This window comes from Emys orbicularis, chromosome 3, assembly GCF_028017835.1.
Source record: "Emys orbicularis isolate rEmyOrb1 chromosome 3, rEmyOrb1.hap1, whole genome shotgun sequence".
Taxonomy (NCBI): Eukaryota; Metazoa; Chordata; order Testudines; family Emydidae; genus Emys; species Emys orbicularis.
The window spans coordinates 147,960,240-147,981,487 of NC_088685.1; the positions used below are offsets into that span (position 1 = coordinate 147,960,240).

Genomic DNA, 21,248 nt, shown 5'->3' on the forward strand with positions numbered 1-21,248 from the left:
ATCTAGGGCGCAGGTGCAGCCCCATTGGACGCTGCTGGCCAAAAGAATCCAATCTCATGGATGGAATGCATGCAAACCAATTGTGGAGTCATGTGGACAAAAGATCTGAAAAGAATCACAGTCACTTTAAGGTAAGTAACCGTTCTCTACTTCTGCTTATCTGTCTATTCATATTTCTAGATGAACCTCTTCAGCCTTCCTCATCGAGCAATGAGAGCATGCCCAGTTACTGCAAAAATGATGAAGGAGATATTTTCCTGACAGCTGAGTCCTGGAAACCCAATGTCTGTACTAGTTGTATTTGCATGGATGGTGTGATTAGCTGCTACTCTGAATCTTGCCCACCAGTATCCTGTGAGAGACCTGTTTTGAGAAAAGGACAGTGTTGTCCTTATTGTATAGGTAAGCAAATAAACAAAATAGTTTGCTTGGGAATAAGAATAAAGAGAGATATTTTCAGTCAGTCGGAGGTACAGTCTCCTTTTGTGTTGGTGCAGTTTGTGCCTGCAAAAATCTGAGTATTTGAATCTCTAGCCACCTGATTTGCACCTACAATGAGGTAATTAGTAGGACAAAAATGCAGATGCAGTTTGCACCCCAAAATGGGAGACCACCCTTCTGAAAATTTACAACTTGGTCACTTATCACAGTTGATGAAAACATTAAAGAGAAATCCATCATGGTTGTATTTAATATCTTCTGTAATAATATGTAAAAGGATATAAGCAGCATATTAAATACAACTGTAGATAATGCTAAATTATTGTGAAAACTCATAGAGGATAGAGACATTTTATGAAGGAATAAAAATAGGTTAGAAATATAGCTAGAAAAATGAGTCAACATGGAAAAATGCAAGTTGTATCTGGAGAAAAATGCTTGGAAGCTGCTGGACCAACTGTGGGCAAGGGAGAACCAGGCTAGGCTCCCTCCAACTATCTTAGACCTAGCAAATGGCCTGCTGGGGCCATCCCCCGCTTTGGGGAAAACCAGATGTGGCTGGATATCCCTGAACTCCATATGGTAAATGGGGAAAGCAGAAGAGGAGAGAGAGAGAGAGAGAGAGATGGGCCAGGCTTCCCACCACCACCCTCCAAGACCCAGTATCTGGTCCTAGCAGCCCATCCCTCCCTTCCAAATAACAGCTTTCTCCTGCTGCTAGCCAAGATAGTAAGACCTATAACTCAAGCACTAGAAATCTGAAGGGCAACTGTAAACCTGATATTTCCTATCTTTTCAGTGCTTAACTTTGCACTCCAAATAACATACTTTTGCTGTAGTTAATTTTTGTATGTCATAAAACATTATAACACCTTATATTCAAGGATTACCTAATGTTCTACAGCAAATTGAAGAAGTGAAGTGCTATATATTAATAGTATTGTTATTAAGTATCAAAATATTTCAAAACCACACTCAACATACCCCTATGATTGAGATAAATATTATTATACCTATTTATATAGATGGGTAAAATGAGCCATATCTGCTGAAACATCAGTTCCTACAGCCCCTCAATTTTTTGTTGCATTTCTTTGAATTCCCTCCATATTTTTCTCCACTTCTTCCTGGAAATGAGGGTCACAAAACTGACTAAAATATTGTAAGTGCTTTCTGACCAATGCCATGCAAAGGACTGTATCACTTCACCTTGTTCATGGCATGATATTTCTGCATAGGTGTCCCCAAATTGTAGTTTGTTTGCAGCTAAAGCAGAGGCATTTAAAAAAATCATCATTTGCCATCTGCTACCCAATATGTCTTAGTCTATAAGATGCCACAGGACTCTTTGTCGCTTTTTACAGATCCAGACTAACACAGCTACCCCTCTGATACTTAAGTATCTAAGTTACTCTTTGTTATATATGCTGCTTGTAAACTTTTTACATTTCTCTTATCTTGGCAAAGGAAATAGTCTAGCTAGTTTTAATTTAATTTGTCACTTCATAGTCAATTTTACTTTCAAATTCCTATGTACTAACACAATGTTGCTCTGTTTCGGTTGCAAATACCTAAATTTGAGAGCAGTTATGACCTGCTAATTTCCCTTTTTGTAACAACAATTCAATCCACAATATAAAAGCAAAATTTCAATTACTGCTCAAACATAGTCTCCTAGTGATGACATATTTTCTCATACCAACTTATTATAGTATATTTTCTGTCAGAAAGCGTTTTTTATGGAGACTGTAGATAAATATATTTCTATTGTTTTCCATTATTTTGTGTTCTTTGCACTGTGTGTGCAATTAATTACTTGGTCTCACGGACTCTAGGAGCATGTTCACTAACATAAAGTTCCCTAATATAAAAGTTTGGCTACATAAAAGACTGTACAGAAACTTTTTTGTTCCTTTTGTTTCCAAATTCCTTCCTCACTACTACTAGTATGAATGGTGGGGCAGACATCTGGGAAAAACAAAAACCTGGAACATTTATAAAATATGTCTTGCTCTTTTTGGCAGCTTTCAGTAGCTTTTCTTTGTTTATATTTGAAAATGTGGCTTTCATATGCTTCCTGTTATTCTGCTTTTAGATGACTTCCTGAGCACTTCTCTAAAGCATCTCTTGCTGTACAGTCCTCCTTAGTATTTTTATCCCACAGTTGAGAGAGAATTTGGTAGGCAAAATCTGCAGGGTTAGTATCTTCCTCAATTGTTGGAACTCTCAAAGCAGAGGTTCCACATTCTGTTTTTCATCATTTTTATTTTTGGATCCAGAGCATGATGGCTTTTAGACATCCATATCTAGTTATAGTTACAAGTTTTGCAGGCCCTGCATCCTTTCCTCTGACTTTTCTATTACTTTTTCCATACATCTTGCCTTTTTCCCAAATTCACCTTCCATGTTAAGCATTCTCCTTTCTTATGTAGAGAGACTGTTATTTCCCATTGAGAACCTCCCTCTTGCTTATAGGCGAGAAATGGAGAGCTATATGATGAGAGAGAAGATAAATAAGGTTGTCGTGCGCTTATTTTTGGCATGGTTTTGTGCATTTGATTAATGGCTGGTTCAGACAAATGTCTTTTACTGGGGCCAATGGAAGCTGTGAGAAGAGGTAGTTGGAGCTGTGCACCCCATCTTTCATGACCGCTCCTGCTGTACTTTCATCATCGGAAGGTAGGGTTGCATTTTTGAACATGGATCCCCTACTGCTTCTTTCTTCCCAGCTCCCACTGCATTGAAGACTCCTGACCTAGGAGCAATGGCCTCCATCTGTCTCCTCCTGGTTCAAGTTTCAGTTGAGATGGAATCCACATGAATGAAAAAAACATTGAGGCTAATCCTTCATTAGGACTTCTATTCACTCATTTACTTTACCAATTCATGAGCTCTAGCATCACTGCTCTTCAACATTTTCTTTGTGTTAATTCCATGAAATGGGATCCACTCTGAGTCCTCTCCCTCCAAAGCACTCTGTGCAATGCCATATCCTTTGGTTTTGTTTGGCAACATTCAATTTTTATTTTTATCATTTTGCTGGATAATATTGATGTTTATTTTTCAGCATTTTTTAATTTTTATCAATTTTAAATTTTAACAGTGTGTGTGAAAAATCTTAAAATAATCAAAACAGTGCCTAAACTCCTAAGCTTCTGATGCATATCAAGTGAAACCTATTCTTAAAGGTAACCTGGAAAATTATCTGTATTTTCATACACTCTATTTCTCTCACAAAGTGGAAGAAAAACAAACTCGTATCACTGAAAATGGAGCAATTCTTTTATTGTGAAAATATTAATACTGTTAGTGTTTTACTTATAAAATATTTGTTTTGTCTATAACATTGCACTCTGTTAGTGTCAAAATGGGTCTGATGCATACACGCAAGGTAACTGAAAGAGGAATGGGAATATATTGAATTTAATTAACACAATATTAAATTATGAAATTTTCTGTTTTTTGTTTTTTGTTTTTTTGCTTGTACATATGAAACTGGACTGGTAACGAAACTGCAAAATTTTTGCAAAGCGTCTGGTATTTTCACATTTTACTGTCATAACTTATGCGTTACGTAGTCAGTGGATATGGGTTTAAATTTTTAAGAAATTGGGCTCATGCCTTTTTTTTTTTTTGGTTCCTCATTGGATTTTTTAATATGTTTATATTTTGCCATATCAAGTCGTCATAGCAATTATTTTTTTCAACAGAAGATACAATACCAAAGAAGGTGGTGTGTCACTTTAGTGGAAAAACATATGCAGATGAGGAACGTTGGGACATTGACAGCTGCACACACTGCTACTGCCTGCAGGGTCAGACCCTTTGCTCCACTGTCAGTTGCCCCCCTCTCCCCTGTGTAGAACCCATCAACGTTGAGGGAAGTTGCTGTCCCATGTGTCCAGGTAATAAAACCATGGTCCTAAATTTTACAAGTTATACTGTTGTCAGAGGCTATAATCAGGCACAGATTATTGTACTCGATTTGAATGTTGATTCACATTGAGCAACATATGCAAAGGATAACAGGAGTTGTTGCTTATGTCATAAGAGACAGAGAGACACAGGAGAACAACTCAGGAAACTGCATACTCACCACAGGTAAGAAAGTAGTGCACAACAGTATCGTTCAAATCTCACATGTTCTGGGGAAGGACTGTTAACTCAAAGATTAACTGTTTTGCCATTGTTCTCTCTGAATGACCTTTCATTAAATTATTAGATAAATGAAATGCATTTTTGAAGTGTGAGAGGAAATATTTTGATTCCTCTGTAGTCTCCACTGTTGCCTAATGTTTCTGGTGCTCCACAAGTCTGGGATATTGTTTCAGATTATTTTTATTAATAACATTTTAAGTTGCTTATATGAGTACTTTTAATTGTAACTTACATGTAATGGGATAGTTTCTCAGCCATGCACATAATGGAACCAAAGAAGTTTGGTGCAACTTCCTGAATCTGGCCTGGCTTCCTATAGCAGTTCATTACAGCTGTTCTTACCTATGCAAGCTGTTAACCTCCAAGAGGCTATTTGCCAGTCAGAGAACTTCAGCCATGCCCGTACAAAGGGGGCTGCAAAAAAGTTGGTAATAGGAGCCAGTCATGCAACCCTACACCAGCTGCAGAGATCCAGCTGCTTTCTTGGCCTTTTATGCCACTAGAGCAGCACAAAGGGACCAAATTGTACTAGAGAATCTTACCAAATATATTATGTATTATGAAAAGATATTTTACTTGAAAAATTTAATACAGGACTGTCCCATTCAGTTTACGTTGGCATAGTAGTACTGGTAGCAACCATTGGTATTCTGTACTTTATGAAATTAATTAAAAGATAGGAAAATCCATTGCACAAACAATAACTTTCTAAATGTACTCAGTAAATAAATGTCATAGCAGATAAAAAAATTCTATAACCATAATGATAACTCCTGAACCACCAATAAGAACAACAATCCACAAGAAATATTTTCTGAATTAAGAGCCCAGCATCCGTTGATAGGTACCGCAAAATGCTGATTCGGTGGATTGTGAAAAATATTTCTCATCTTGCAGAGATGTATGTACCTGAGCCCACCAACATCCCCATTGAGAAGACAAATCATCGAGGAGATGCTGAACTAGAAGCACCAATTTGGCCTACACCCAGTGAAAATGGCATTGTCCATCTCCACAGAGGTGAGATCTGGCAGAGATTGGTAATTGTACTCTATTAGGTCTGTGATTACTCCGCATGTCTTAGCACATCCATTTGTCCTGGGAAGAAAGTAAAGGTGTAAATGAGCCATCTTTTTGATAGGCTTGCAGAATATTTAGATAAGATCTAGACATAATTTCTGTAGGATAAAAAACAGAAATAATTCAATCTAGCATTCTGTACTAGAAGCAGAATGCCTGTAATATTTCATTATGTCAGGAACTTTTTATTTCAGAAGGTTGAAAAAGCTACTAGGGGGGAAGCTGTTCTAGATTTGATTTTAACAAATAGGGAGGAACTCATTGAGAATTTGAAAGTGGAAGGCAGCTTGGGTGAAAGTGATCACGAAATCGTAGAGTTCATAATTCTAAGGAAGGGTAGAAGGGAGTACAGCAAAATAGAGACAATGGATTTCAGGAAGGCGGATTTTGGTAAGCTCAGAGAGCTGATAGGTAAGGTCCCATGGGAATCAAGACTGAGGGGAAAAACAACTGAGGAGAGTTGGCAGTATTTCAAAGGGACACTATTAAGGGCCCAAAAGCAAGCTATTCCGCTGGGTAGGAAAGATAGAAAATGTGGCAAAAGACCACCTTGGCTTAACCACGAGATCTTGCATGATCTAAAAAATAAAAAGGAGTCATATAAAAAATGGAAACAAGGACAAATTACAAAGGATGAATATAGGCAAACAACACAGGAATGCAGGGGCAAGATTAGAAAGGCAAAGGCACAAAATGAGCTCAAACTAGCTACAGGAATAAAGGGAAACAACAAGACTTTTCAATACATTAGAAGCAAGAGGAAGACCAAGGACAGGGTAGGTCCACTGCTCAGTGAGGAGGGAGAAACAGTAACAGGAAACTTGGAAATGGCAGAGATGCTTAATGACTTCTTTGTTTCGGTCTTCACCGAGAAGTCTGAAGGAATGCCTAACATCATGAATGCTAATGGGAAGGGGGTAGGTTTGGAAGATAAAATAAAAAAAGAACAAGTTAAAAATCACTTAGAAAAGTTAGATGCCTGCAAGTCACCAGGACCTGATGAAATGCATCCTAGAATACTCAAGGAGCTAACAGAGGAGGTATCTGAGCCTCTAGCTGTTATCTTTGGAAAATCATGGGAAACAGGAGAGATTCCAGAAGACTGGAAAAGGGCAAATATAGTGCCCATCTATAAAAAGGGAAATAAAGACAACCTAGGAAACTGCAGACCAGTTAGTTTAACTTCTATGCCCGGGAAGATAATGGAGCAAGTAATTAAGGAAACCGTCTGCAAACACTTGGAAGGTGGTAAGGTGATAGGGAATAGCCAGCATAGATTTGTAAAGAACAAATCATGTCAAACCAATCTGATCGCTTTCTTTGATAGGATAACGAGTCTTGTGGATAAGGGAGAAGCGGTGGATCTGGTATACCTAGACTTTAGTAAGGCATTTGATATGGTCTTGCATGATATTCTTATCAATAAATTAGGCAAATACAACTTAGATGGGGCTACTATAAGGTGGGTGCATAACTGGCTGGATAACCGTACTCAGAGAGTAGTTATTAATGGTTCCCAATCCTGCTGGAAAGGTATAACGGGTGGGGTTCCGCCGGGGTCTGTTTTGGGACTGGCTCTGTTCAATATCTTCAACGACTTAGATAATGGCATAGAAAGTACACTTATTAAGTTTGCAGATGATACCAAACTGAGAGGGATTGCAACTGCTTTGGAGGTTAGGGTCATAATTCAAAATGATCTGGACAAATTGGAGAAATGGTCTGAGGTAAACAGGATGAAGTTTAATAGAGACAAATGCAAAGTGCTCCACTTAGGAAGAAACAATCAGTTTCACACATACAGAATGGGAAGAGACTGTCTAGGAAGGAGTACGGCAGAAAGGGATCTAGGGGTTATAGTGGACCACAAGCTAAATATGAGTCAACAGTGTGATGCTGTTGCAAAAAAAGCAAACATGATTCTGGGATGCATTAACAGGTGTGTTGTGAGCAAGACACAGGAAGTCATTCTTCTGCTCTACTCTGCGCTAGTTAGGCCTCAACTGGAGTATTGTGTCCAGTTCTGGGCACCGCATTTCAAGAAAGATGTGGAGAAATTGGAGAGGGTCTAGAGAAGAGCAACAAGAATGATTAAAGGTCTAGAGAACATGACCTATGAAGGAAGGCTGAAAGAATTGGGTTTGTTTAGTTTGGAAAAGAGAAGACTAAGAGGGGACATGATAGCAGTTTTTTCAGGTATCTAAAAGTGTGTCATAAGGAGGAGGGAGAAAACTTGTTCATCTTAGCCTCTAAGGATAGAACAAGAAGCAATGGGCTTAAACTGCAGCAAGGGAGGTTTAAGTTGGACATTAGGAAAAAGTTCCTAACTGTCAGGGTGGTTAAACACGGGAATAAATTGCCTAGGGAGGTTGTGGAATCTCCATCTCTGGAGATATTTAAGAGTAGGTTAGATAAATGTCTATCAGGGATGGTCTAGACAGTATTTGGTCCTGCCATGAGGGCAGGGGAGTGGACTTGATGACCTCTCGAGGTCCCTTCCAGCCCTAGAATCTATGAATGCATGCCCATCCTTCAATATTTTTTTTATTTTAAAGCAGCAAAATAAACATTTAAAGTGAGTTCCAATGTGTAATATTAACGAGATTCTAATATATGTAACACTTGGTTACAAAACAAAGTAAACCAATAAAAATAGTTTTGAAGTGTCGTCTTAAATACTATCAGTCTGATTCTACCACCCTTGTTCACATTAAGTAGATTTACTCATAAGAGTAGTAATAAAATCAATGGCAGTATCCTCTTGGGAAGTGTGACACAACTGGACCCTTAATAATCAAAAATAGATGGTTGTCTAGGTTCTTGCAACCATCATCATAGTGCCAGCACCTTATAAATGTATTAAAATGAACAGATCTTTGTACTGTATCTCTCTCCTTCCCCCATTAGGGTGGGAGATTTTTTTTTGTTTTTAAATATGTAGTTTTAATGATCAGTACTTGATGGATGTTATGATATAAAGGTTAAATTACCAATATAATTTAAGAGAGTTGTTTGGCTTTACAGGAAGCCATGTGATGTGCACATAGCAATTGCTGCATTGAATGCTGAAGAGTATGTGTTCAGCAGCGTCCACAAGACACTTGTTCCATTGGACTGTTGGCATTTGTTTCCCCCAGGCACTGTGCTGCTACCACGGAGGCAGATAATCCAATGGAACAAGTGTCTAGTGTGATGAACAGTGTTTGGAATGAAAAGTCAAATGAGTGTAGACACTACTAAAGCGGTTCTTTTGCTCAAGTTGAATGTTTATAGACACTTGTTTTGGTGCTTTATGGGAAACAGAATTCTGAACACTAAATTACTGGAATAAACCTCCACTCTAAGAAATATACACATGTTGCTCTTCAGTCAGAAACTGGCAATAGCAACATCTGCACACATGTTTTTTTTAAGGTGAACTTTCTCTTTAGGGTCATGAAATACTCATGCAAAATGTTGCCACAAGTGTGTCCTTGTTTTGTACTGTGATAAAAAGTCATTTTAGACCCATATCATCTTTGGCTGGGGAAGTTCAGCAGGGAGATACTAGATTTGTTGTCAGAGGAGATCATCAATATTTATTTTCAGGAGGACATGGTATCAGTTTACCTTAAAGAAGCATCTGTTGAGCTTAGAATCTCTCCCATTATCACACTTCCTTGTGTGTTTTCTTTCTTTTTTTTGAAAATTACCGAGAAAATAGTAGCAGAGCAACTCTGGTGATATCTGGGGTCCTCAGATTTTCTTGACTATGTCTGCATCATTTTAGATCTGTGTATAGTATCGAGGCTGCGCTGTTTGCATTGGTCGATCATCTCCCTTTGGCAGTAAAGATGTCCATACTAATTCTTTGAGACGTATCAGCTCTGTCTTTGATTGTTGTTGACTGAGTTATTGTTACTTGTGTGTGGATCTGGCAAGCTCGGGATTTGCTCTTGAGTGACTTCATTCTTTTCGGTTTGAGAAGATCAAGAGCTGTTATTCATCAGCCCTCAAAGTTCTCTTGGCTAGGGTCATACACAAGTGTTGTCACCCCATCTGTTCAATATATATCTGAGGCCACTAAAAATAATAGTAGTGTGTCCTGGAATGCAGGTTCTTGTTTGCAGGTGACACTCATCTCTATGTCTTTTCATCATACCTAGATGATAGAGTTGGTCCCAGCTTTCCCAGTGTCTTCACTATGGTTAGGCCTGGATAAGAGCTAGCATGCCGAAATACAACACCAATAATGTAGAGGGAACACTGGTACGCTGGGGAAAATAGCAAAGTCTATATTTATTCACTCCCTCATCTGAGAGACGTTGTCTCCCTTTTGATACTTGGAGATACTGTGGGATTGTGAGCTGCTTCTCCATGTTCAGATAGCAATAATTAACCATGCCTTCTTATCTCCAGATTGGATTTCTGAAATGCTGTCTATTTGGAGTTACTACTTTATTAGATATTACTTCTGCCCATAGAGTTAGTGAAATCCAAGCTCTTACGTTGAACTTTCCGTACATTGTTTTTCATGCTGATAGAGTCTCATTCAGACCATGTCCTAAACTCGTTCCAAAGATGGTTTGGCATTTTTATAATAACCAGTATAGTCACCTACCAGTTTTCTCCCCTAGATCCTGTAATTTCAGCAGAAATAAAGCTTAATACCTTAGATCTTAAAAGAGCTCTTTTATATTACTTGAACAGAATGAGACTTTTAGGTCAATTCTTAGATTGTTTATAGCATATAGTGGCAGAGCTAAGGGCAAATCTGCATCTTCCAGAGTCTAAATGGATTATGTGAGCTGTATGAGAGTAGCTTATGAGATTATTAAACTGAATCCTCCTTTAAACATTTCAGCTCATTCTGCCAGAACATTGACTTCATCAATGACATGTTCCCTCTCATAGAAATATGTACAGCAGCTACATGGTCTTCAGTTCAAATTCTTACTAGACACTACTCGTTAGAGGCATCATCAAGAGTGAACACTCTAATTGTAAGAGCAGTCCTACAATCTTTGTTCCAGTAAATTCCTCGCTCCCCCCTAAGGTGTTGAACTGCTTGCTAGACACCATTAGTGGGATCCACATGTATAAGAGCTTGAAGAAGAAACAACAATGGTTACTCACCTTTACAGTAACTGTGGTTCTTCTAGATCAGGGGTTCTCAAACTGGGGGTCGGGACCCCTCAGGGGGTCATGAGGTTATTACATGGGGGATCGCGAGCTGTCAGCCTCCACCCCAAACCCCGCTTTGCATCCAGCATTTATAATGGTGTTAAATATATACAAAAGCATTTTTAATGTATAAGGGGGGTCGCACTCAGAGGCTTTCTATGTGAAAGGGGTCACCAGTTCAAAAGTCTGAGAACCCCTGTTCTAGATGGTCTGTTTATGTGGATCCCACAATCTACCCTCCATCCCTGCAGATCGTATTTTATTATTGACACTCAGGGCAACAAAAAAATTGGTTAGTATTTGGGGTCATTCTGCTCTTGGGAGGAGGAGCACAAGAGGATAGAGATATGCATGTGTGACCCCTAGAGGACATTGCTAGAGAAAAAATGTCTGATCTCCTGTGTAGGGGCACCTGCATGCCATGAGTGGATTCCACATGCACAGACCATCTTGAAGAATCACAGTTACTGTAAGGAAAGTAACCATTTTTTCCAGTATGTGCCTAGATTGAAAGAATGCACCTGAGGTGAGCCTCAAGGCTACTCCAATAAAAATTCTGCTAAATAAACATCCCAGAGTCTGTGAAGGCACCAAGATTTCTGTATTAATCAACCCAGAGGAAAGGGACATCAAGAAGCAAAAATTATTTAAGGAAAAAACAGCATAATTTAGTTTTTGCCTTAAAAGGGCAATAGGAAAATTGGAGGAAAATGGCCACAAAAGACATAGATGCAGTGTCTGAAGATACTGAAAAAACAATGAGGAGTCCTTGTGGCACCTTAGAGACTAACAAATTTATTTGGGCATAAGCTTTCATGGGCTAGAACCCACTTCATCAGATGCATGGAGTGGAAAATATAGGAGCAGGTATAAATACATGAAAAGATGGAAGTTGCCTTACCAAGTGTGAGGTCAGTCTAACGAGGCAATTTAATTAACAGTAGGATACTAAGGGAGGAAAAATAACTTTTTTAGTGGTAATGAGTGTCCCATTTCAAACAGTTGACAAGAAAGTGTGAGTAACAGAAGGGGGAAATTAGTATGGGGGAAATTAGGTTTAGGTTTTGTAATGACCCAACCACTCCCAGTCTTTATTCAGGCCTAATTTGATGTTGTCCAGTTTGCAAATTAATTCCAGTTCTGCAGTTTCACATTGGAGTCTGTTTTTGAAATTTTTTTGTTGAAGAATTGCCACTTTTAGGTCTGTTATTGAGTGACCAGGGAGATCGAAGTGTTCTCCTACTGGTTTTTGAATGTTATAATTCCTGATGTCAGATTTGTGTCCATATATTCTTTTGCGTAGAGACTGTCCTGTTTGGCAATGTACATGGCAGAAGGGCATTGCTGGCACATGATGGCATATATCACATTGGTAGATGTGCAGGTGAACAAGCCCCTGATAGTGTGGCTGATGTGGTTAGGTCCTATGATAGTGTCCCTTGAATAGATATGTGGACAGAGTTGGCAACGGGGTTTGTTGCAGGGTTTGGTTCCTGGGTTGGTGTTTTTGTTGTGTGGTATGTAGTTGCTGGTGAGTATTTGCTTCAGGTTTGGGGGCTGTCTGTAAGTGAGGACTGGCCTGTCTCCCAAGGTCTGTGAGAGTGAGGGATCGTCCTTCAGGATAGGTTGTAGATCCTTGATGATGCGCTGGAGAGGTTTTAGTTGGGGGCTGTAGGTGACGGCTAGTGGCGTTCTGTTACTTTCTTTGTTGGGCCTGTCTTGTAGTAGGTGACTTCTGGGTACCCTTCTGGCTCTGTCAATCTGTTTCTTCACTTCATGAGGTGGGTATTGTAGTTTTAAGAATGCTTGATAGAGATCCTGTAGGTGTTTGTCTCTGTCTGAGGGATCGGGGCAAAAACGGTTGTATCTTAGAGCTTGGCTGTAGACAATGGATTGTGTGATGTGGTCTGGATGAAAGCTGGAGGCATGTAAGTAAGTATATCGGTCAGTAGGTTTCTGGTATAGGATGGTGTTTGTGACCATCGCTTATTAGCACTGTAGTGTCTAGGAAGTGGACTCCATGCATCTGATGAAGTAGGTTCTAGCCCACGAAAGCTGATGCCCGAATAAATTTGTTAGTCTCTAAGGTGCCACAAGGATTCCTCGTTGTTTTTGCTGATACAGACTAACACGGCTACCACTCTGAAACCTGAAGATACTGAAGTGTTGCAAGGAACAAGTGCTGAGCTTACTGTAACTCAGGTCCTCAAAGATATAAAAGGGAAATGAAAAACAGATATAATATTAGAAGAAATAAGTATGTGTCTTATGTACATGTATGTTCCATCTTACTGTAAAACCAGAGCACCTTGCAATCTTTAGTGTATTTATAGTTACAGCACTACTGTGAGGTAGTTTTTACAGTATGATCAAAAATAGGTAATTAAGCTGGAATCTCATATAGGAGAAGCTGAGAAAAGAATCAGCTCTTGGAGAACAGCCACCACATTGAAAGGAGAAAACAAGACCGTGAAAGATCTACTATAAATAAACATGATCATAGAAAAATGATGGCTTCATAAATCACAACTGGTGGAATGACATAGTATTAATAGGACCACCAAAAGATAAAAATCCACTTCATATGGAATAGTTACTTGAAAATATGCGGAAATCATTATTCCGGCTACAAAAAACTGTGGCTAATAACAAATGAGAGAACACACAAGCGTGACCCTGTCCCTAAATATCAATAGGGTAAAATTTCAGGATATGGTTAACCAAAAAAATAAATAAATACAAGGCCATAGTACTGACGCTGGTACTTCCATAATCCTATTCTTGTTTATGGTCAAGACAGAAAAGGAGCACGTAGATTTTTTTTGTTGCTAACAAATGCTCACTCTTTCAGACATGAGTCATCTTCAAGGAGATTTCAGAGAAGGCATTGGACTGCACTCCAGTGAAGATACATCTCTCAACTCCGTTGCCTGGGTGACGGTTCCCATCATGACAGCCCTGGTTCTTATAATAGCCCTTCTGCTTGTCAATCAGAAAAAGCAGTGGATACCAGTGTCCTGCTACAGAGCCCCAACAAAGGTACAGTGTTAAAACTTCTATACCTAGATTTCTGCTTTTCTGGAAAGCAGGAGGGTCTCCTGAAATGTATTGTAGGATACAGTTGAATCCATTTAATGTCAACTCATTTAAATGAATTTTTTCCATGTCTCAAACCGTTTGCACTAATTCAGAACAATTATGCTTATGTAATGTCTAATTAATATCACCAGTTACCTACTCCATATACTACTGAATTTTCGGGAGGTAAAACCAAGCCAATCTCAGATGAGACTGTCAGAAAACACGGGCAGACACCCCAAACTAGTGGTATAGTCTATAATTAGATTTCACCAAGCCAATAACAAATGTGCACTCCGGGATCACTATACCAGTATTACCATGGAGTCACAGACAGTCCCCTGAGACCCTGCAGCCTGTCTTGCCACCCAGGCAAACTGAACCTAGTGATAAAAGGTTATTAAAACCAAAAATCAGACCACATCAGGCTACTCCCAACCCCAAAGGGGTCAGTCATTTACCCTAGGTCAATGGATACTCTGTCTCACATCAAAGACAACTCTGGCAGCCAATTGTTCTAGTAAACTAACTTAAAGTTTATTAGCTAAGAAAAAGAAGTGAGTTATTGAGAGGCTAAAGCAGGTAAAATACATTAACAGGTGAATCTAAGTTTGTAAATCCAAAATGATAGCAGAGATGTTATAATCTGCTAGTTTTCCATAAATTTCTCAGGGTTACCCAAAATAACTTTGGGGATCTCTGTTTTGCATCTGGAATGTTTCCCTATGAATGCTCAAATAGTTCAGAGATGCTGTATCCTTTTTTGCTTCATATTTATAGCTTTTCCATAGAGAAAGCAATGTGAAAAGTGTCTTTACTCCTCTACCATCTCTTGCTTTGAAATGAGCATTTCCTGTTACAGCCATTAAGTCCTTCATTAGCATTTCCAAGATTCCATTCACATTTGATGAATTTAGTCTGAGAGATGCACAGTGTAAAAGGTAATGTAATAGCAAATAACAATCCTTCAGTAGTTTTCATGAAGTTTATACATCAAGTACATTCTTACCACACCTTTGATGTAGGGTTATTTAATTACCAAGGTATACATAATGTAAACGTAATTACAGGGGTATATGCAATGCAAATATAATTTAATAACAGACAATTAGTTACAGATAAGTGAATACACTAACATTAGCATTTCTTTTTATATCTAGTAGCGTATGAGCGAATTAGTCTGAATGCATACTAATACTACTTTGATATTCATACAGAAGTGAACTGGCCTATTGCTCTAACCTGAACTGGTCTATCAGCATGGCAGCCTCTTCTTCCAAAATGGCCACACACTCTCATAGTTCTCATTGGGAGCAAAACCAAGAACATTATCTTGACTGAGGACAGCCTGTTTTCTCAGTCTCGTTGAGAACAATAGTAGATGAGACATTTTGAAAAGGGGCAATTCCTGGTGAAACTTTCTGCAGAAGAATATTAGTCTGTAATCACTGCTGAAGAAGCAACTTTCAGTTAAGAAGGATAATGCCAAAAAATGGCCACTAAACTGTTTAAAACATCAAATTTAGCCAATGCACAAACTTTCAGAGAGTTTTCATTATATGACAGGTTTGAAGAGTCTGCATTATTCCATTAAGATCATTTGAGATTTAAAAAGGTGCTAAATTTATTAAGTGGCCCTTTTAAAAATTAATTTTAATTCATAAACTAATAAATGGATTTATTTGTAAATTCTCAGAAAATTCATTTTCTCTTCTCCTCCCTCCCGCCCCCCAAAGTCAATAATTTTGGAGAGGTTACAATGTATTCTTCCTGTGTACGTGATTGAGTCTCTGCTTTAAATACAAAACTGTGGAACAGTGCTTCCATAATAATAAAAACCTGAATAGTACTTCTGCTTGTTATCTCACCAGCACCCAGGTAAGAGGAACAGACTTTTACTAGCTGATTGAAATTACAGTCAGAGCAATCCCCGAAAGCACATTTTTTGTCACCCTTCATCTTTCACATTTACCATATAGTCATTACCAGAACTAATTATCCATTTCCATTTAGTTTATCATTCATATAAATTGATATTTGAGAAAACACATGTTGCTGGGCCCATTAATTCCCAACCTTTTTTGTCTGAGGCCAACTCCTCCCATGTATTGGTCCCTGGGGTCTCTAGGACCTATCACAACCATGCCCTCAACCTGCTTGTCATATCTCACACATTCTGTCTTGCTGTGCTGCTTACACTTTTTTTTTTCTTTTCTAGTAATTTTTCTTGTGTTACTTTCTGTTGTTTGTTCTTGTTACTCCCACCAGGCCCTCCTCTTGCTCCTCAGTAGTCCCACCACTGTGTCCCACTCAGCAGCTGCATGTTCCTTGTCATGCTACAAAGCAGTTTGTATAAACACAGTGTAGAACCACCTACTGGAAGAGTACATAACACGCAGCCAGATGTAGCAACAGATTAAGGAAGAGACCATACAGCCAGTGCCCAAATTCCTGTAAAAAAGGATAGGTTTGCCCCACAGAGAAATTTGGGTAGGAACAGCTGTGCTATACCTTCTCTAAGTTTACCATAGAAGCAGATAAGTGGGACAATGACAGATCTTTATTCTACTAATTTTCTACATTCATATCACATGAGATGTCCCCTAAATGTTGTAAAATGTTACTTTTTGGATTGTTTTGACAGAATAAAAATCAAAGTTGTTTAGGGACATATTCTGACCCTTTCCTCACAATGAGTAGAACCTTACTCTGCAAGTGGTCCTACTGACTTGAGTGGGACGACTCTTGAAGTAAGGGGCTACTCAGTATAGCAAAAGTCTCAGAATCTGGCACTTAAGTTGGAAGGGCTATATCTAGGTTTATTTGTGTGAATAAGGGTTTGCCGGATCAGGCCCTAGATTTGCTAAGTAGTGGAAATCTACCAGAAACCTTGTTTTTGCTATTGCAACTAAATTTAGGAAAATGTATTACCTTATCCAATCTTGTTACAGAAGCATCTTTGTTTCAATCTCTAGCACCAGCATAGTGTGACACATTGGCTTAGACGCGTGCAGTTTTTCTCACAGTTATGGGCTAGTTCTCCTTTGAAGATTTGTGAATATGCAAATGGTCAAATTTTATTCAATACCTCTGTCAAGGCTGTATCCCCACTTTGAACTTTAGGGTACAAGAGTGGGGGCCTGCATGAGGACTTCTAAGCTTAACTACCAGCTTAGTTCTGGTCCGCTGCCACCATTCCCTACCCTGGGAAGCTTTTAGAAACCTCTCACCAATTCCCTGGTGAATACAGATCCAAACTCCTTGGATCTTAAACAAGGAGAAATTGACCCTTCCCCCCTCCTTCCTTTCACCAACTCCTGGTGAATACAGATCCAAACCCCCTTGGATCTTAAAACAAGGAGAAATCAATCAGGTTCTTAAAAAGAAGGCTTTTAATTAAAGAAAAAGGTAAAAATCATCTCTGTAAAATCAGTATGGAAAATAACTTTACAGGGTAATCAAACTTAAAGAGCTCAGAGGACCCCCCTCTGTCTTAGGTTCAAAGTACAGCAAACAAAGATAAACACTCTAGTAAAAGGTACATTTACAAGTTGCGAAAACAAAGTAAAACTAAGACGCCTTGCCTGGCTTTTTTACTTACAAGTTTGAAATATGAGAGACTTGTTTAGAAAGATGGGGAGAACCTGGATTGATGTCTGGTCCCTCTCAGTCCCAAGAGCGAACAACCCCTTAAAACAAAGAGCACACACAAAAGCCTTCCCCCCCCCCCCCAAGATTTGAAAGTATCTTGTCCCCTTATTGGTCCTTTGGGTCAGGTGTCAGCCAGGTTACCCGAGCTTCTTAACCCTTTACAGGTAAAAGGATTTTGGAGTCTCTGGCCAGGAGGGATTTTAGTACTGTACACAGGAGAGCTGTTACCCTTCCCTTTATAGTTATGACAACCTCACCTTTTTTTTTTTTTTTTTTGACAGTTACTTCCTCCAGATACCCCTAATTCTTTCGTACCTCTATCTGCTGGATGGGGGGATACTTCCTAGTAAGTTTCAACAACTGGGAAATGTCTCAGGGTCCAATTGTACATATTCCCAAGCCTTCCTGCCACCCTCACTCTTCTCCTCTTACATAATCATTCTTAATTATCATTTATTCATTTATTTATATTGTTTCCGTATATAATTCAAATGATACAGGAATGAAAATAAGGTCTCTGGTCTAGAAAGGTTACAATCATTTGTGTGCTTGAGATTTCTCCTATTCCTTATAACAACTTTCTTTATAGACAGTCTGGAGCAGCCAGGTCTCTTTGGGTCATTAGTATTCCAATAAGTCAGTGCCCATTACAATTTTATGTGGGACAGGATTTTCCTAGCTTCATGGACACATTGAGTATGTGGCTTCTCATTCTTAAGAAAAGCAGATGAATAATTCTCACAGTATAACTACATTAGAAATCATACTTAGAAATAATTCAATTAGGAAGCCCTTTATAATAGTAACAAATCAGATCGCTGAGACTGACACAAGCCTTTGATCTGTTATTCTTTTTGAAGTCTCGCCATCAGTGCATTAGTCACTTCAGCAACATAGCCCTGAATCGCTGCAAAATCCAATAAACATGATGGGTTTTTCCCCAAACATGGAGTGTTTTCAGCTAGAAACCACAAGCCTCTCATTTGAACTATTGGCAGCTTGTATGAGAGAAAACAAAAACAGAAGGAAATGTCAGCCATAAAATTTCATCCTACACAAGTGATGACATTTTACTTTACATCCAAAGCAAACAAATCTATAGCAGAATAACTTAAAAAAATAAAACATTACTGCTTAATATTAGGATACAATTCACACCACCAGAACAGAAGCCCTGATGTACTGTAATGATCCAAAATAATATAGATAAATGGACATATTTAACTGTAACCAAAAAGGCTTATATTACCTCAAATTGGGGGGGGTGGGGGGGGAATTGATTCATATAAGGCAAATTATGTGAAGTCATTCCAAAATCCCAAAGATCTAAACATTTGGCAAGATTTTTGCCTTTAATAGATGAAATGGGAACTGTACAAATTAATCTTACCAACAATTTTATTCCTACATATTGAAAGAAGTGGCAACTATCTATCTTGACAGGGAAGTTAATGATCTGGTATTACTAGTATAAATCAGTGCCAGATAATGTAAATCTGTCTTTATACATTAAAATATCAAATTGATTTTCTGTGACAACCTATTTGTAGATTTATTTGGTAGTGGTCTAAGCATCACTAGTAAAACAACATCTTTTTCTAATATTTTTCATGAGTAACAGCAATTATGTGTGGTTAAGAGTATTAGACCCACTGTAAATAGCTTTCAGGTCTGGTAAATGTTGTAGCATCTCCAACATTTATCTGACTTGGCAAACGTTTATTGTGTACTTACACTTCTCTCTACTACACATCATGAGTTAAGTCGTTTCATCTAATCCAGAATTCTCTTATCTAATTTATGAGAAAGTCATGCGGAACTGTATCAAAGACCTTACCAAAATTAAGAAGCACTATGACCACTACACTTCATTTATCCACCAGGCTTTTTATCTTATTAAAGACGAAGCACCAGGTAGTGATGAGTTACATCCATCTGTATAATATAAGAGTAGGGAATCAGGTAGGTGAGCTGCTATTTTTAAGTCTTTTTAATGCCAAAGTAGTACAGTACTAAGTGTGATAGGACAAGAGTGAGTTTACTGTCATTCCAATATAGAAATTAAAGGTTGTAAAAAGAGGCTTTACAGAGAAGTGTAATATTTATGGCCCTGATCCTACAAAATGATCTGTGGACTGGATCTTCAGACCAACACTGAGTCCTGCAAAAGTTAATGGGACTCAGCACAGGCATAAGTGTCTGTTCAAGCAGATCCTTTTGCAGGAACAGGGCATAAATTAGGAAAGATTTTTTTTAAATCATTTAAGGACTATTGGAGGTACATCAGGAAAAGAAAAGATGATTTGATATGAGTAGGCCCGGATTACTGAATACAAATCATTGATCAATAAATCCCTTTATGATTTAGATCCTCCAAGAGAGAGACTGTGCAACCTTAACTCTATCCCCCTTGTACATGTGCATTATGTTACAGTCTAATTACATGATCACATATTATTTTTTCCACAGGACTCCTGCCTCATTCAGTGCACAGATTAAACAGTGAATGAGGCAGGATGTGTAATGAAAGAGGCAGTTGTCTGTAGGACCCCTGACTCAGTGCAGAAGCTAGAAGTTGTATAATAAATGAGAGGAGGAACTGCAGGTACAGAAAGGATGGTCTTATGATTAAGGCATTGGAGGGGAGGGACCCAGGAGAGAGTAATTCTATCCCTGGCTTGGTCACAGACTTACTATATGGTGTTGGACAAGTCATTTTAAATTTTTCAGAGGCACTCGCTGATTGTATGTTCTTTATTTTTGGATGCCCAACTTGAGATGAATGAACATGGCTTAATTTTCAGGAGTGCTGAGCATTATCAAATCCAGATGAATGCAGTGCTGTTATAGTGTAGTGTACTCTGCTAGATACCAAAATCATGGAGGGAACAGAAACACTGGATATATGGCTTATTACAACAATCTGTAAACCACTAACCCCCTCTTTTTGCACTATGACTACAGAGGTGTTAATGGACCCCAGTCTACCTTGATTGGGTCCTTGCAATATGTGCTAACTACTTATGCTAAATTATCTGTTCCACCTTGCATTTTGCTGTGATGCTGGGAATTCCTTTTCCAGACCTGAAGAAGAGCTCTATGTGGCGCGAAAGCTGGTCTCACCAACAGAAGTTGGTCCAATAAAAGATGTTACCTCACCCACCTTGTCTCTCAAATCCAGATGAAGTCATTGAAACTGTGGGTTCTCAGCACCTTTGAAGAATCGAGTACTAACTGTCTCAAATTGGGCACCCAATCACTGAGGAACCCCAAATTAGTGTATAGTTTTGCAAATTTCAAGTGAGCACAGAGACTGCGCCATCCCTAATCCTCTCTTGCCCACAGAGCAAGAGACGTGTAGGAGGAAGACTGGACTTTGTAAAGGGTTGTAATATAATAGCAGATGTGCTGCCTTTGCCTATCAGAGAATTCTAGGAAGCAGAATACCAGTGCTCCCCCAAGAGTCATAGTTCCATAGCAATTTATAAGCTGTATTGTATCTAACAGGCACAATCCAGCCTGAAATTATAAAGTTTTCATTAAATGTAGAATGTAAAATGCTTTATAATATGTATAGTAAAGGTAGCAGAGTTGTCACCAAATCTTTCCAGATGAAAAGGATTCATTTGCCAGCTTCTAATCCTATGCAATTATATACCTGTGGCCCAAATATTACA

The 21,248-nt window shown here is 38.7% G+C and overlaps 1 protein-coding gene across 1 annotated transcript in view; it reads left to right on the forward strand.

Moving 5' to 3' along the window:
• The window catches only part of CRIM1 (cysteine rich transmembrane BMP regulator 1), a 314,885-nt gene that overhangs the window by 293,248 nt on the left and 389 nt on the right, over window positions 1-21,248 (forward strand). Inside the window, exons 13-16 of the mRNA XM_065401910.1 lie at window positions 181-402; window positions 4,152-4,346; window positions 5,497-5,619; window positions 13,694-13,881. Coding sequence (XP_065257982.1) covers window positions 181-402; window positions 4,152-4,346; window positions 5,497-5,619; window positions 13,694-13,881 — 728 coding nt within the window. The remainder of the gene's footprint in view (window positions 1-180; window positions 403-4,151; window positions 4,347-5,496; window positions 5,620-13,693; window positions 13,882-21,248) is intronic.